Raw genomic sequence first — 14,581 nt, 5'->3', positions numbered from 1 at the left:
TGACAAAAGGTGGCATAAAGGGACCGTCTCACCCCATGGGAACAGAGAGAAGGATTCGCCCACGGTCATGGTGTGGCACTGCAGAGCCCCGTAACGTCTCGGTGGAATAAAATGTGTTCAAGGAGCAATGTGCATCCCATGGGACAAATCCCAGTGTTTTCCCATTTGATGTTGCTGACCCCCTACCCGGAGCTGAGCGTTGACCCCTCCTGCCTGTCCTTGTCCCCTGGCAGCTGCCTGCAAAGAGAGCAAACGTCCCCTGGAGGTGTCGCAGCACTCGGAGGAGATGGGCCTGATCCTGGGGATCTGTGCCGGAGGGCTCATCGTCCTGATTATCCTCCTGGGAGCCATCATCGTCATCATTCGGAAAGGGTAAGGAGATGCGGTGTGGCGGCTGGTGCCTCTGTCTGTCCCCTCTTTCCAGCTCAGCCCTTCACCACCCCAGCACTAACTGGGAGTTACTGGTGGTGATAACTGCGCTGGGCAGACTCCAAACCCTCCCTTGAGCTGTGCCCCCATGCACTCGTGCATCCTGCCAGGCATGGTGCTCTCCTTGCTCTGTGATACTCGGCATGGCAGGAGGCACTGGGGACGCTGGGGACCGAGGAGCAAAGTCCTGGGAATGTCCCTTTGCCCCTGGGGCTCTGCAGCTTTGTCCCTCTTCCCCATATTTTTCAGTCTTTTGCCTCTTTTTCTGCTGCTTCTTGCCTTTGTGCTGCTCTGTCGATTCTGCATTAACGGAAATGCTCCTGGCCAGGATCGGGCTCGGAGGGGCCCAGCTGTCCCTGTCCCACCAGTTCTCCCCTTGCGAACAGCAGCTGGGGGACCCCAGGGCATGCAGCCCTGTAACCCTCTAGCCTAAAATTACAAAAATCAGCTTGATCTGCACTGAGATATTGTCTCTGGGCTCCCCTGCTGCCTTGGCCAGCCTGGGGCCAGATCCGTCCTCATGAGCGTTGCTGTCTGGAGCCCGGCTCTGCTGGTCCCCTGCTGCAGGGTTGGGTTAGGGATGGGGCCACATATGATTCCCTTGCATTGGGCTGGTGTTCCTGGAGACGGAGAGGAGGGGAAGTCATGGCACGTTTCTGCTATTGCCACTCTGCCATGCCCCAAAGATGGTGGGCGAGCACCCAGCACCTCCCAGCACCAGTGGGAGCAGAGCCCCGGGGGTGCTTGGTTCTGAGGTGATGGCCAAAAAGAAACCTCCATCCACAGCTTTTGCCTGGAAAGCAGCGCAGTGTGTCCTGCTGAAATACACAGGCAGACCCTGGCTCTTGTCCTGGGCTTGGGTTCCTCCAGAGGGCTGGGAGGGGCAGCATTCCCCTCCCTCCAGGGCTGGGCAGGGGGCTGCCTGCCAGTGCCCACCCCAGGGTGTGGGTGTTCAGATCATCCTGCATCCTCCTGGGCTTGTTTTAATGGGGAACCACTGAGCTTCCAGAGAAATGTGAGCAATCCCTTGCTGAGAGCCTCCAGCTGGCTCTAAATAAGATGTTAACATTTGGGTGCATGCTGAAGGGGATGTTTTCCCAGGAGTGACGGTCCCTGGGGACCCCCAAACTGCTCTCCCACCCCCACAGGGGTCCCTGCTCGCTGGGGAGCCAAGCAGGGCTGGTGTGGATGCAGCCGTGGCCATCACGGCACAGTGGGAGGGAGGAGGGTGAGGGCTTTTCGGGACACTCATCCCCGGGGGCGCTGGGGATGCGGCTGCTGCTTTTCACTCGGGTGCAGCGCCCTGGAAAGCAGCTTCTTACCGTGTGGTACTCGAGGCGACGCAGAGCCGGGGGGGCTCTCAAAGCAGGGGAGAAAGGGCAGCAATTAAACACCTTCCCCGTGCAGGGCTTGGGCTGATGGAAGGAAAGCACGTTAACAGCCAGGGGGGAGACAAAAATAGCAGGGCGCAACCTCAGCCCGTGTAAATCTGCAGATATCTTTATGGCTTTGTTCTTCCTTCAAGGATTCTTGCTGTTTTATGCCAGCTGGAAAAGCAAGGCTGTGGCATCCCTGCACACTGCGAGGGGTGCAGGACTGGCTCGCGGCTCCCTGCCTGCGGTTGCTCTGGGCTGATGCCCGTGCATACGGCATCGGATCTGTCCTTGATGGAGCAAATGCCAGCAGTGCCGATGTGTTTTCGGGAGCAATGCTGTTGGGATGGTGGGTAGGAAGCCAGGAGTGCGGCTGCTGCATTCCCATTGCCCGTGCTGCGGGGCGGGAGGAGGAGGAGGAGCAGCTTTGCTTCAGTATCCTGGGGTGAACCTGTCAAAGGACAAACCAGAGCCACAAATCAGACCTAGTGCCAAGGGCCCTGAATTCAGGGCTGTTGGGAAGCTGGGACGGGCCCATAAATCTCCTCCAGAGTGTTTTGCCGTTGGAAAAATACTGATGTGGTGGAATGGAAATGCGCCCCCAGAATATGCTCGCCCTTAATAAATGGTGCACTGAAAACACGTCCTGACCCCACCTTCCTCACTGGGGTTGCCCGGCCCCTGACTGCCTCCCTGGGGGATGCCCTACATTTTGGACATGTTTGCCTTTCAGTCTTAAAAGTTATGGAATAAGCCTTTGGACAGGGGTGCTACGGACGCCCCACCGCCAGTGTGGGGACCGTGGTCACCCTGCGAGGTGGTGCTTGGGCTCTGCCGTCTGGACATCGACCCCTGCCCGGAGTAAATAACCTATGGATGCAAAAGGGGACCCAGGTTTCTTTACGGCGCATTTAATTTTCTGGCAGCCGAGTTGCCCCGTAACCCCCCTTCCCTATGTCGGAAAAAAGCTGCTTATGCAACTTCTGCTGTTCTCTTTTGTTTGCATGCTTGCCAGGAGGAACTACTATTCTTATTCCTATTACCCGTAAGTAATTGTCATTCTCTCTCTCCTTAGCCCTTCCTCCTGGCCCCCCTTGCCCTGCTGCTCCAAGTCCTTTCCTCTGTCAAGTATATTTTAAGGGCCTCTTTGGCTCGGGGGAAATAATGCCGCTGCGCTCGTTAGAGACCGAAGGCAGCGTAAAGGGGAAGGGCCAGTGGCTCCGGGTTGAATTCTGGATTTTGGCAGTGCCTTCCGGTGTCCCGGCCCCACCAAGATGCCGGTGTGGGCTCAGATCTCCTGTTTATCCTTTCCCTGGTTTAATCCTTGCTCTGGCTTCTGGAGAGCCTGATGCTGCCTCAAAAACATTCCATCAATTTTTTTTTTCTTAAATATCTCAAATTTGGGGTGTGAGGTTCAGTCCTAGTGAGAGCTTCTGGGATCCCCAACGGGGACCTTGCATGGGGTGGAAAAGCCTACCGTTACCCCTTGTCCTCTCGCTACAGGCCCTATTAAAGAGTCTGGCCCCGTCTTATAAGACCCTTTAAGTATTGAAAGACAGCAATAAGGTCTTCCCAGAGCCTTCTCTTCTCCAGGCTGAACAACCTCAACTCTCTCAGCCTTTCCTCATAGGAGAGGTGTTCCATCCTCTGATCGCTTCTGGGGCCTCCTTCTGGACCTGCTCCACGAGGTCCATGTCTGTCTTCTACCGCTTGCCCGCGTACCGTGCAGCGCAGTGGTGCACGTGGCGTGTTGGATGGTCGATGTTGCAGCGGGGGTGGCACGGCGCGATGGGTGGGAGAAACGGGGCTGGAGGAGACCTGGGGCTGCCCTGTGCAACACCAGCGGGCCAAGGAGAGCCTTCACTTGCCCAAGGAGTGATCCCAGCTGTTCCAGACGTGGGGCGTTTTGGGGAGGGGACAGGAGGGAGCGTTGAGGATGAGGAGCTGGAGTTGCTGAGGCCGGCGTGGGATGATCCACGTGGGACTGTGACCAGCTTGGGGCACTGGAAGACCAAAGTGTGGTGACCACTGGGGGAAATAATCTGTCCTACTCCCCGAAATAATCCGAGCCCGGTAGCTTTGAGGTGATCTTACAGCACTGTCAGGTCAGCCCTGCTTACGTGTTGTTCTTCCCCCTCCTCACCTTTGCATCCGCTGGCAGAAAACCCGTCAACATGACCAAAGCGACCATTAACTACCGCCACGAGAAGACGCACATGATGAGCGCCATTGACAGGAGCTTCACCGACCAGAGCACGCTGCAGGAGGACGAGCGCCTGGGGCTCTCCTTCATGGACACCCACAACTATGGCAACCGAGGTAAGGAATGGGGAACAGGGAACCCCAGCATCCCCCCACTCCCATCCAGCTGCGACAGGGGTCCCCTAAATATCCCAGAAACAGCTGAAATATTTACCTGAGGGTCAGTATTGGGTATTGCATCTATTTTAGCCTGATGTGTGTGACACATTGCAGGCCTTCCCGTGCCCTGCAAGGAAGCATCCAAGGGCATCGATCTTATCAGGGTCTGTAGTAGCTTTTATTGTCATCCAGATTTTGCTGAAGGCTCGAGTTGGGTCTCTGCATCTTCATCTCTGGAAGCAGAGATCTGAGCTTGTGGCTGGGAGGGTTGAGGCCATCTGGGGGCTCAAACGCTGGCTGCAGTCCCCCGAGGCTGGGTGAACCCCAACTCTTTGCCTTATGCTGTGGTTGAAAGCTTTGCACCAGCCTTCACTCAGCACACCTGGCGTGGCTTTGCTCCGCAGGGTTCTGCGTGGCCCTGGGCTTTGAAGGCTTAAAGACCCACCACGTTTACATCGGAGGGAGACTGATAATTTAACACCCACCGGGGTATGCATCTTGGTGCTGATTTAGTTGTAAAATAACTCGTTGGATGCCCCAGTTTCAACCATATGCTAATAACATCTGTTACAGTAACTTCAAGATGCTGCTTACCCGCAGCTCTTCTCCACCGGCTGCGGGATTAATACGCTTCCCAGCATTGTCTCGCGGATAATAGAAGCCCAGAGGGCAAAGTTTTTCTTCTCTTAATACATCTAGCTAGGTGTATTATTTTTTGGTTACTGTCCTTGAAACGCTCAAAGGCTGGTGGGTCTCTGAGTGGGCTGAGCTGGGGCTGCTGGTCCTCGATTTCTTTAGGGGAGGGGGCTCTGGGGCCTGATCCTGCTCCCACCCGCTTGCTTGCTCTGCTGCTGGCTGCTCCTCGTCCTTCTGCTTGGTACAGGGTGGAGGATGAGATGTGGGGAGCTTGGGCTCTCTGCCACAGCTGGGGACAGCCTCTGCTGCGGCCACCCGCTGCCCGTAAGCATCATTAATTAATGCAAGCAATGGGCTGCTCTGCTCCGTGACCAGCTGGGGGCTGCTCCCCACCGTGCCTCAGTTTCCTTGTGTTTAAAAAAAAGTCACGGATACTTCTCACAGAAACGCAAGTGGGTCTCAGCGTGTGGCCGTGCAGAACTGTCAGCACCTTGCAAACGCCTGCAACTAATTTCTCATTAAACCAGCGGCCGGTGCGCCCGTCAGCCATGCCACGGGGCGCAGCGTGGCCGTCCCAGGCTGTCCCGTTGGTTCAGCCACGCGTTGGCAGCCTGCAAGGGAGCTGTTTCTGGTTGCAGAGCTTGGAGCATCGTCTCCTTGGGGCTGTGGTGCCTGATGGAGACCCTGCTCTGTGCGTGTGCTGCACCGGTGCTGCACCCGTGTTGCCCCCACGCTGCACCCATGTTGCACAGGGAGCTGGGAGGGGCAGGCGGGGGGTGAGGGGCAGCTCCTTGCATTTGAGCAGACCAAAAAAAATAAAGCCTGGGAGCTCTGTGAGCAAGCAGGCAAGGCTGATTTTTAGAAATGTTGTTAGGGGAGACGGCATCCAGGATGCACCATCTTGCAAAGCTGCTTCCCAGCAGCGTGTGGATGGTGTTCCAGGCTGGGTGCTGCAGGGTCCGTGCCTGCTGCATCTCTTGGCAGCAGTGGAGAGCGTCAGGTTTTGTGCAAACCCAGGTTTCAGGAGCCAGTGTGGGACCTTGCCCCGACAAACGCAGGCGAGGTCTTAGTCTGGCTCTGCTGGTAATTACATGGCAAAGGCATAAACCAGGTAAATACTGCATAAACTCCCCCATTAAACAGCAGCGAGCTCCATTTGTGTCAGCGCTAGGAATAAGGTGCCAGTATCTAGCAGCGAGGAAAATTAACTGTTAAGCTGGGCTGGAGACTTCGGCAATGCGATTATTCAAGTCAGGACTTTGTGTGAATGTCTGGGCATGTAGCTCTTACTCGTCTGGATGGGAGTTAATTGCACTAATCAATGGGAAATAAGCTTATTAACCCCCTTAAGGTCCTGCCCACTGATTTCTACGAGACCTGCTGTGGTCCTAAAAGGCTGTTTTTGGCTTTGTGGTGTAGGAAGAGCTGCAGAGAGCACAGGGAGGGTCTGGACCACTTGTGGCCCCCAGAGAGAGACCGGCTGCAGCACCAGCATCTCTCAGGGATGTTCCCAGGTGCCTTCTCATCCTCCTCTGTGCGTGCAAGGAGGTGATGGGGCTGCGGTCCAAGGCTTTGCTCCCCTGATGGCCCCTGGTTCTCCCTCCCCTTCTGCAGGTGACCAGCGCAGCAGCGTGGTCAATGAGTCCAGCAGCTTGCTGGGGGGCTCCCCCCGCCGCCAGTGTGGCCGCAAAGGGTCGCCGTATCACACTGGGCAGCTCCATCCCGCCGTGCGGGTGGCGGATCTCCTCCAGCATATCAACCAGATGAAGACAGCAGAAGGCTATGGCTTCAAGCAGGAGTACGAGGTGAGAGTATCTTGGTGAGAGCACCTTGTGCTGGCGTCTCGGGGAAGGTGGGAGGTAGGATGGACAAGGTAGTGCGGGCAGGACCTGTGTGTGAGGAGAAGATGCTCCAGACCTGGAGCCGCACTGCTCTGGACAGCAGGAACTGGAGCTCGCAGCTCTCTGGACAGGCATCATCAGCACGAGGGATGACCCTGCGTCTGGATCAAATCTCTGGTCCTGGCAGCTCAGGATTTAATTGTCAGCTTGAACAGGTCCCTGAGATGAGCCAAACCAGCCATCCCGCACCTCTCCCGTCTGCAGCGCATCATCCCGCCCCTCCTGCATGGGACCCGGATGCTTCTCCCTTTCTCAGGTCCTCCTGGGCACCGCGATGTCATGTTCTTCTGCTCTTCGACACACTTGTCCTGTGATAAGCGTGGCCATAGCCTAAGGACAAGCAAATTCTCTATAATCTGGCAGCTCCCAAGACCGTGAAGACCCCAGGGAGAGGACATGGGAGAGGGTGGTCCCAGAGGGAGGGAAGTCCCTCCCAAGGGTCATTGGCTGCATCGTGCCCATCCTGCCGGCGCGCTTGTAACGGAGTGGGTTATTCCGCGCGCCTCTGCCGCAGTTCGCCCGGTGGGGTTGATTTCCTGACTCCTCAGTGTCCCACAGGTCTGGCAATTGAAATTTCCCAGTGAAATTACTGTTTAATGCTTCGTTGTTTCAAGTGCAGGAGCTTTTTTCCCCCAGCTTTCATGTATTGGACAAACCAGGCCTTGCTATAATCATTACTGCTCCTTGAAAAGCTGCTGTATGTTCTTGGAACTAGTCATTTGAAAGCACTCAGATATTATGCGAGGGGAGAAAACATGTAATTTCCTTCCACTTCCCTCCTCTTACGCCAATCTATGAATGTTACTGTTATTACACACAAACCTATTCTGTGCTGGGGAGAGAAAGGGACTGGGGAGGTTTAGGAAAAAAACCACAACCAACTCTGGAAAAAAACCAGGCAGTCTATAATTTGCTGGAAAATGGGGTATTTTGTGGATACAACAGAAGTGTGTAGCTGGCAGAGCGTGCTACGGAGATGGAGCTGGGCCTGTGGGACCTGGCTGCTGGGGTGCAGAGACCACCCTGTCTGCCCTGCTCCCCGGGAAGGCTGTGGGGCTGGGGGAAACCCTACAATCCTGCCCTCGGGTCGTGACAGCCATCCCTTCCTTACAGAGTTTCTTTGAAGGCTGGGATGCTTCGAAGAAGAAAGACAAGACCAAAGGGAGACAGGATCACGTGTCGACATGTGAGTGCCTTTAGGAAAGGCTTAGACGCCCTGAACAGCTTGAAAAACCTTCTAAAGGGCTTTGGGGGCTTTTTTTGGTAGGTGTGCGGCCCATGGCAAGGGGTAAACTGGCGGGGTTTGGTTGGTCAAGGGCAGCAGAAAGGTCCTTGCTTAATGCAGGGGTCCCAGCCAGGGAGCTCCTGCTGGGCATCGGACACTGGAGCAAATAGGAGGGCTGGGGCTGGATTACTCTTGAGGATGGGGCACTTTGGGGTGATGGTAACATCACCATGATATTGGGTGGTGCTGGAAGGGCCCAGGTAACGGGGGGTGTTTTCTTGTATGGACTGATGAGAAACTGCAGCTCAGTCCCAGGGAGCTTCTGGTATGGATGTGCAGGATGAGACAAAGGGGTTAAAGGATGAGTTTTTAGGACAGAAGATTGGGGAATGGCTTGGCCCTGTGGAAGAGGGGGTGCCCCTCACCAGCTCCCTCCACAGTCAACATGGCACGGCCACCTTGCTCCATGCTGCCCCTCTGGTGCTGTTCCTGCAGGGATGGAGACACCAAGCCTGGCCCCCCAGGAGCTCTGGTGCTCTCCACCTCCCACATGCTTTGTTCCACAGCTTTATCCCTTGGCTCTAGGATTGTCCAGGTCCCCAGGTGGACAGCGAACGTTGGTCAGAGCTCTCCGCTCACCCCTCTGGGCTCTGGCCATCCCGGTGCCCTGCCGGGGCAGATGGTGAGGTGCTGGACGGTGGGTGCCCTCTGTCTGTGGCGGGACTGGGCAGAGCTCAGGGAGATACCGTGCTGAAAGCCGCTCCCCCGTGTCCCTGCTGGTCTAAGCCACCATCTTTTGGAAAGACCTCCACCAGCTTGTATTTATTGCTCCCGAATACAACCCACCTGCCGGCGTTTGGCAGATTTCTGGTGCAAAACGATCGCAAAGGGCGCCCAGGGACGTGGTGGGGTGACATGCCGTCCCCGTGCTCACCCCCCCGGGGCGCTGATGGTCCCTTCTCCCCTTGCTCTCCAGACGACCGTCACCGTGTGAAGCTGCACCCGCTGCTGGGTGATCCCAACTCAGACTACATCAATGCCAACTACATCGATGTAAGTGGGGATGGTGCCTCTCTCCATGGAGGGTCTGGGCTGGGACAGGAGAGTCCCGTGGGCTGTCAGCATCTGTCCAGCAGCGTTTGGAGGAGCTCAGCCCAGGGCAGGCTGATCTGTGACCTGAGAAATGCCATGAAGAGCCTGCCTGATTCACGTTCATCAGCAATTTCTGCTTGCTGCGTCTCTCCCTCCTCTGCTCCACTCTATCCCTCCTTTCTCATTCCCTCTCTCCTCCCCTTGTTCATCCTCTCTTCTCCCCTCACGTGCTCTTGCGGCCACGGATCTCCCTCCTCCCTTGGCGGAGGATGCAGATGTTGAATGGGCCAAGGGACCAGCTGGGGACTCACTGGGGTACCCCCCGATCCTGTCAGTGCCTGTGAGTCTGGGCAGAGCTCAGCCCTGGTGTCCCCTGAGAGTGATGTTGCCCAAGAGTGATGTCCCCCGTTGCCTCCAGTGGCCAGGGAAGGTGCAGGAAGGCTCCCTCAGGCACGAGGCTCGAGCGTCTCCTGGAAGCAGCAGCAAGTGCCACTCTTCCCTCCTTTCCAGAGGATGTCATCTGGCATTGGTGGCCTGATGCCACCATCATGGGTTCCCTGTGCCCAAGCAGCATCCCCGTGCCTGTCCCCTGTCCCCGTGTGTCCTTTCTCCCCTGTGGCTCTCCATGACCTGCCCTGGGGCTAGTGCTCTAACCTGTCTCTTGAGCTGTACCTCACTAATGTCTCTGTCTCTGATCTTTTTCTCTCAAACTTGTGTCCCAATGGGATCCTTAAGATTCGGATTAATCGAGAAGTAAGTAGACAGTTCCCCTCTCCTTCCTTCTCTGTGCTCCCATCTCCTCCCAGGTGTCATACCGGGCAGTGTGGCGTTAAATAGCACCTGGGAGAGGCAGGCTGGGAAAATGTGTGGATGAACTTGGGTACAGTCCAGGGAAGGGGAAAGTGAGGTCTCCATGGTGGCACATCCTCCCCGGGGTGACGGAGAGCAGGGGCCCTGTGCTTGGAGGAGAGGCTGAATTCAACCCACAGAAATCCCCCATGAAAGGACCTGTGGTGGGTGGCCATGGCCAGGGTGTGGAACACTGGGTCCCTGGTCCCTTTGGCAGTGGCCTCGCTGGGACATGCTCTTCGGGCTAGCATGTCCCTGTTAAGAGCTGGGAACGGCCCCAGTAAGTGGCTGGGATGAAGGAAGGGAGCGGGGCTGTCGCTGAGCATCGTGTGGCTGCTGAGGGTTGGGATATCACTGGGTCGAGCCAATGGACCCCAGGATGCTCACAGAGTGCTGCTGGGGATTTTGGTGCATTACAGGGGTGAGGATTGGGTGTTAGATGAGCCTGTCATGGGATGTGGGACGTGCACCCTCCCAGGACAGGGTGCACCGGCTGCAGGGTGGCTGCTGAGCCACTGCCTGCTCCTGCAGTGGCGGGTGGCACTGCACCGGTGGCCAGGACCTGGCCCGGCGGACGTGGCGGGTTGCCACCACTTGGCTGACTGGGAAATGTTTTACGGGGCTGTGCCGCAGCTTTCCAGTGTCCCAGTGTCCCTTCCAGTTGGGACTGACGTCTCTGCTTCCCTTGCAGGGCTACCACAGGTCCAACCACTTCATAGCCACGCAAGGTGAGCTGCCCCATCCTTCTTCCCTGTGCACTCTCAGACAGTGGTTTGGCAGCTCCTGATTTAGCAGCTGGGTTTTGTCCCTGGTGGGATTTAACCTTTTGTGGGCAAGAAGGGGAGGGAAGGGGCTGATTCGGGGCCAAACGGGGCGGTAGCAATGTGGAGCAGCTCCCACCCCTCCTGCCACCCCACAGCACTGTGTGTCCCCGGGGGAAGGGGTGGTTTTGGCCAACGTGGAGGATATTGGGGTTTGGTTTTGCTTAAAATGCTGTGGGGGTGTTTGTGCCACAGAGGCAGGAGGGGAAATGTGGTGGCATCACGGTGCCCGTTCATCTCTGGTGGCCTTTCCTCCGTCATGCAGGGCCCAAGCAGGAGATGGTGTATGACTTCTGGCGCATGGTGTGGCAGGAGCACTGTTCCAGCATCGTGATGATAACCAAGCTGGTGGAGGTGGGCCGGGTAAGGACCCCATCCCATCCCTCTCCCTCCTGGCTCTGGCTCTGCCAGAAGCTTCCTCCACAGAGCTGAAACCCCATCCCGTCCTCTCCTTGCAGGTGAAATGCTCCAAATACTGGCCGGATGACTCCGAGATGTACGGGGACATCAAGATCACCCTGGTGAAGTCGGAGACGTTGGCTGAGTACGCCGTCCGCACCTTCGCTCTCGAGAGGGTACGGCACCGTTCCTGCCAGCCGCGGCCTGCCTGACCCTGCCCTCGCAGGCAGAGGACCAGCTGCCTTGGGCATCTCTAACCATCGCTAGATTGGCATTTACCAACACCCTATTTATTTACCCCAACATGGAGCTTTCACCCCTGATGGAGGAGCAGCCTCTGAGCCCTGGGGATATTGGTAGCTTCTCCCTTTGCCTTTTCCCTGGCTCTGTGCCCTCTGCCGGGGCAAGCGGCTCAGCCCTGCTTTGGTTTCAGCAGTGAGTGAGTATTTAATTTCCATGTGAGCACCACATAATTGCAGCGGGGGTGAAGGATGCTTTTTCTCCTCCGGGCTGGAGTGCAGGTTATGTGGCCATTACTCTCCAGCACAGTACCTGGGGATGGAGCTGGTGCTATTTACCCCTTAATCTACAGGAATGTGAAATTACTGTCTAGTTATAGGGCAGGTCACAAAGATGCTCATGGAATTAGGCCCGTGGCTGCCGCCGCCTCCTCCTCTCCCTCCTTCAGCTGGCGTTTAACCCTCTTGCAGCCAAGGAAGAGGGAGCTGCGGGGCTGTCAAAGCATCCGACTGCTGTGTGGTCTATCTCGCTGGATGCTGAGCTGGCAAAATCATGGATTCCCAAGAAAATTAGGTGTTTGGGCAGCTTTGCCCTCCCGGTGCACCCTCGCTCCATCTCAGCCTTCCCTTGCAGCGGGGCTACTCGGCCCGGCATGAGGTGAAGCAGTTCCACTTCACGTCGTGGCCTGAGCACGGCGTCCCCTACCATGCCACGGGGCTGCTGGCCTTCATCCGCAGGGTGAAGGCGTCCACACCGCCCGACGCCGGCCCCATCGTCATCCACTGCAGGTATGTGCATGGCCGTGGGGCAGAGCTGGCTGTGGGGAGCGTCCTCTGGTCTGGGGTTTGGTGGGGTATGGATGGTCGTTGCGGGGGGAGCGCTGTGTCCTGGGTGGGTGCTTAGCCTCTGGCTCCGAGTGATGCTAAAAGCTCTGAATGATGCTAAAATACTCAGCAGGAAAATATAAAATACATAAATTGGGTTTGTAACCAGGAAGGGCTGAGGCAGGGAAGGCACTGGGGCTGGTGGTGTGAGGTTGGATGTCCCTCCACGATGGCATCTGGCTGTAAAATATCACCCCTGGGCTAGTGGCAGCGGCTGTGGGTGGTCCAGGGGGGCCAAGCAGGGAGCAGCACCTTTTTGGAGACTGCCCCAGCACCCGTTACTGATGACACAGCTCTGCCCCCGTGGGCAAGGGTGGCACGAGGGGACGGGCAGCTTGGCCGCCGCTGATGGTCAGGACATTGGGTCTGGCCGAGGGAGAGGTGGGGAGGGACAGCCCCGTTCCCAGGGTTACCCGCAGGGCTGTCCCCACAGGGCTCAGCCCCTGGGACACTGCAGCTGGGAGAACACCGGTGGCATGTCTGAGCGGGGAGCGGTGGCTTTCTGTCCCCGAGCAGGCATCCCTACACGACAGGTTAATGGCTCTTCCTCCGCTGGGCAAACAAGGAGGAGCTGATGAGCAGGAGGGACTTTTTTTTATTTGATTTCTCCCTGTCAATTGCCTCATCAGTATTCATTCACTGGCAGCAGCGAGTGTGATTAGTGCCCATAGCCTGTAATCACTGATAATCACGACGAATGATTCATCAGCCCCAGAAATTAGTATTTCACTGGAAAAGACTTTGTAGGAAAGGAGCGGGGGGAGCGGTTCTGTTCCCGACGCATCGCAGGGAGGGTCGTCGCATCGGTAGGTCTTTCAAGGCAAGGACAAGCATGCTGGGATTTGGGATATCGCCGCTGCTTGGTCATCTGGCTCCAGGCATCCTGCTGGGCTCAGCCTTCACCCGAGGGTCCTCCCTTGGGGAATTCAGACCCTCTCTGTGCTGGGGGTGCCTCCTTGTGCTCTCAGGGCTCAGCGCTGAGCATCCTCCTCTCCCGCTGCCTCTGTCAGCCCTTTTGGGATGAGGTCCCGGAGGACTCTTGGCGCTCAGATGGTTTAGCTACTGGTTTTGTTGCAAAAAGCCTGTATTTTCTTGTCTTAAAGCAAAAACGAACCGTAGATGTGGGTGCCCACGCTCCCACCCACCACCTGACCATCTTGCAGCCCCCAGGCCACTGTAGCAGTGTGTTTGAGTGGGTGGTGGAGAAGGTGGTTTAAGACAAAAGTGGGCTGTGGTTATGGAGGCGTGTGAGGTCCTGGCGCCTTGCCTGGACCCCAGCTGTGCCCACACCCATGGGCAGGGGCTGTGTGTTGAGCCCTTGCCCCCACAGACCTTGCTCTGTGCCTGCTGGTGCCTCGGACCGTGTGTGGATGCTGTGCAGACTGGGAATGTGTTTGCTGTGTTTTCCCCCTCCATCCCTAGTGCCGGCACGGGGAGAACAGGCTGCTACATCGTCCTGGACGTTATGTTGGACATGGCTGAGTGTGAGGGTGTTGTGGACATCTACAACTGCGTGAAGACCCTTTGCTCGCGGAGGATCAACATGATACAGACAGAGGTGAGCTGGTGTTAGGGACAGCCGGGGACGTGGGGCTGTTGTCACCAGCAGGTTGTGGAGCCTCAGCCCTCTCCCCTTTCCTCCCCCTGAAAGGAGCAGTATGTCTTCATTCACGACGCCATCCTGGAAGCCTGCCTGTGCGGGGAGACCAGCATCCCCGCCAGCGAGTTCAAGCCCACCTACAAGGAGATGGTGAGGATAGAGCCGCAGAGCAACTCCTCGCAGCTGCGGGAGGAATTCCAGGTGAACGGCCCCAAAATCCCTGCGTCCCACCTACAACGCTGCCTTGCTCCTCACCCTCCTGGTGCCCACCACCGCTGGCACCAGCAGGCTCTGCACAGCAGCAGGTGGGGGTTTTGGCCCTGGTGCAGGCAGGAAAGGAGCTAAGGGGAGCACGTGTACTCGCAGACCCTGAACTCGGTGACTCCGCACCTGGACGTGGAGGAGTGCAGCATCGCCCTCCTGCCCCGCAACCGGGAGAGGAACCGCAGCATGGACGTCCTGCCGCCCGACCGATGCCTTCCCTTCCTCATCTCCGTGGACGGAGACAGCAACAACTACATCAACGCGGCCTTAACTGATGTGAGTGTGCTGTGGGGAGGGAAGGGGCCGGTTTGGGTTGTCTCGGGCAGCTTTTCACGGCAAAATCTCACTTGGTTTGAATTTACACCCTTGTTTTGCACAAGGGTGTGAAGGCACATGGCAGCTGTGTGCAGGGAGAGGAAGGGCTGGGGCCGGTGTAGTGGGGTCCTTCAACCCTTTTTTTGCCTAGCATCATCTTGCTCATCTTGAAAGAGCTTTTTGGCTGGTCTA

General features: G+C 57.1%; 1 protein-coding gene across 1 annotated transcript in view; it reads left to right on the top strand.

The window, feature by feature from the left end:
* The window catches only part of PTPRU (protein tyrosine phosphatase receptor type U), a 76,198-nt gene that overhangs the window by 41,067 nt on the left and 20,550 nt on the right, over positions 1–14,581 (top strand). The window contains exons 14-25 of the mRNA XM_075115133.1: positions 234–372; positions 3,964–4,121; positions 6,414–6,604; positions 7,814–7,886; positions 8,902–8,978; positions 10,558–10,594; positions 10,953–11,050; positions 11,146–11,262; positions 11,960–12,114; positions 13,633–13,768; positions 13,862–14,011; positions 14,177–14,350. Coding sequence (XP_074971234.1) covers positions 234–372; positions 3,964–4,121; positions 6,414–6,604; positions 7,814–7,886; positions 8,902–8,978; positions 10,558–10,594; positions 10,953–11,050; positions 11,146–11,262; positions 11,960–12,114; positions 13,633–13,768; positions 13,862–14,011; positions 14,177–14,350 — 1,505 coding nt within the window. The remainder of the gene's footprint in view (positions 1–233; positions 373–3,963; positions 4,122–6,413; positions 6,605–7,813; positions 7,887–8,901; positions 8,979–10,557; positions 10,595–10,952; positions 11,051–11,145; positions 11,263–11,959; positions 12,115–13,632; positions 13,769–13,861; positions 14,012–14,176; positions 14,351–14,581) is intronic.

This window comes from Phalacrocorax aristotelis, chromosome 20 (genome assembly GCF_949628215.1).
Source record: "Phalacrocorax aristotelis chromosome 20, bGulAri2.1, whole genome shotgun sequence".
Lineage (NCBI taxonomy): Eukaryota > Metazoa > Chordata > Aves > Suliformes > Phalacrocoracidae > Phalacrocorax > Phalacrocorax aristotelis.
This window is presented reverse-complemented; position numbering and strand designations above follow the sequence as displayed.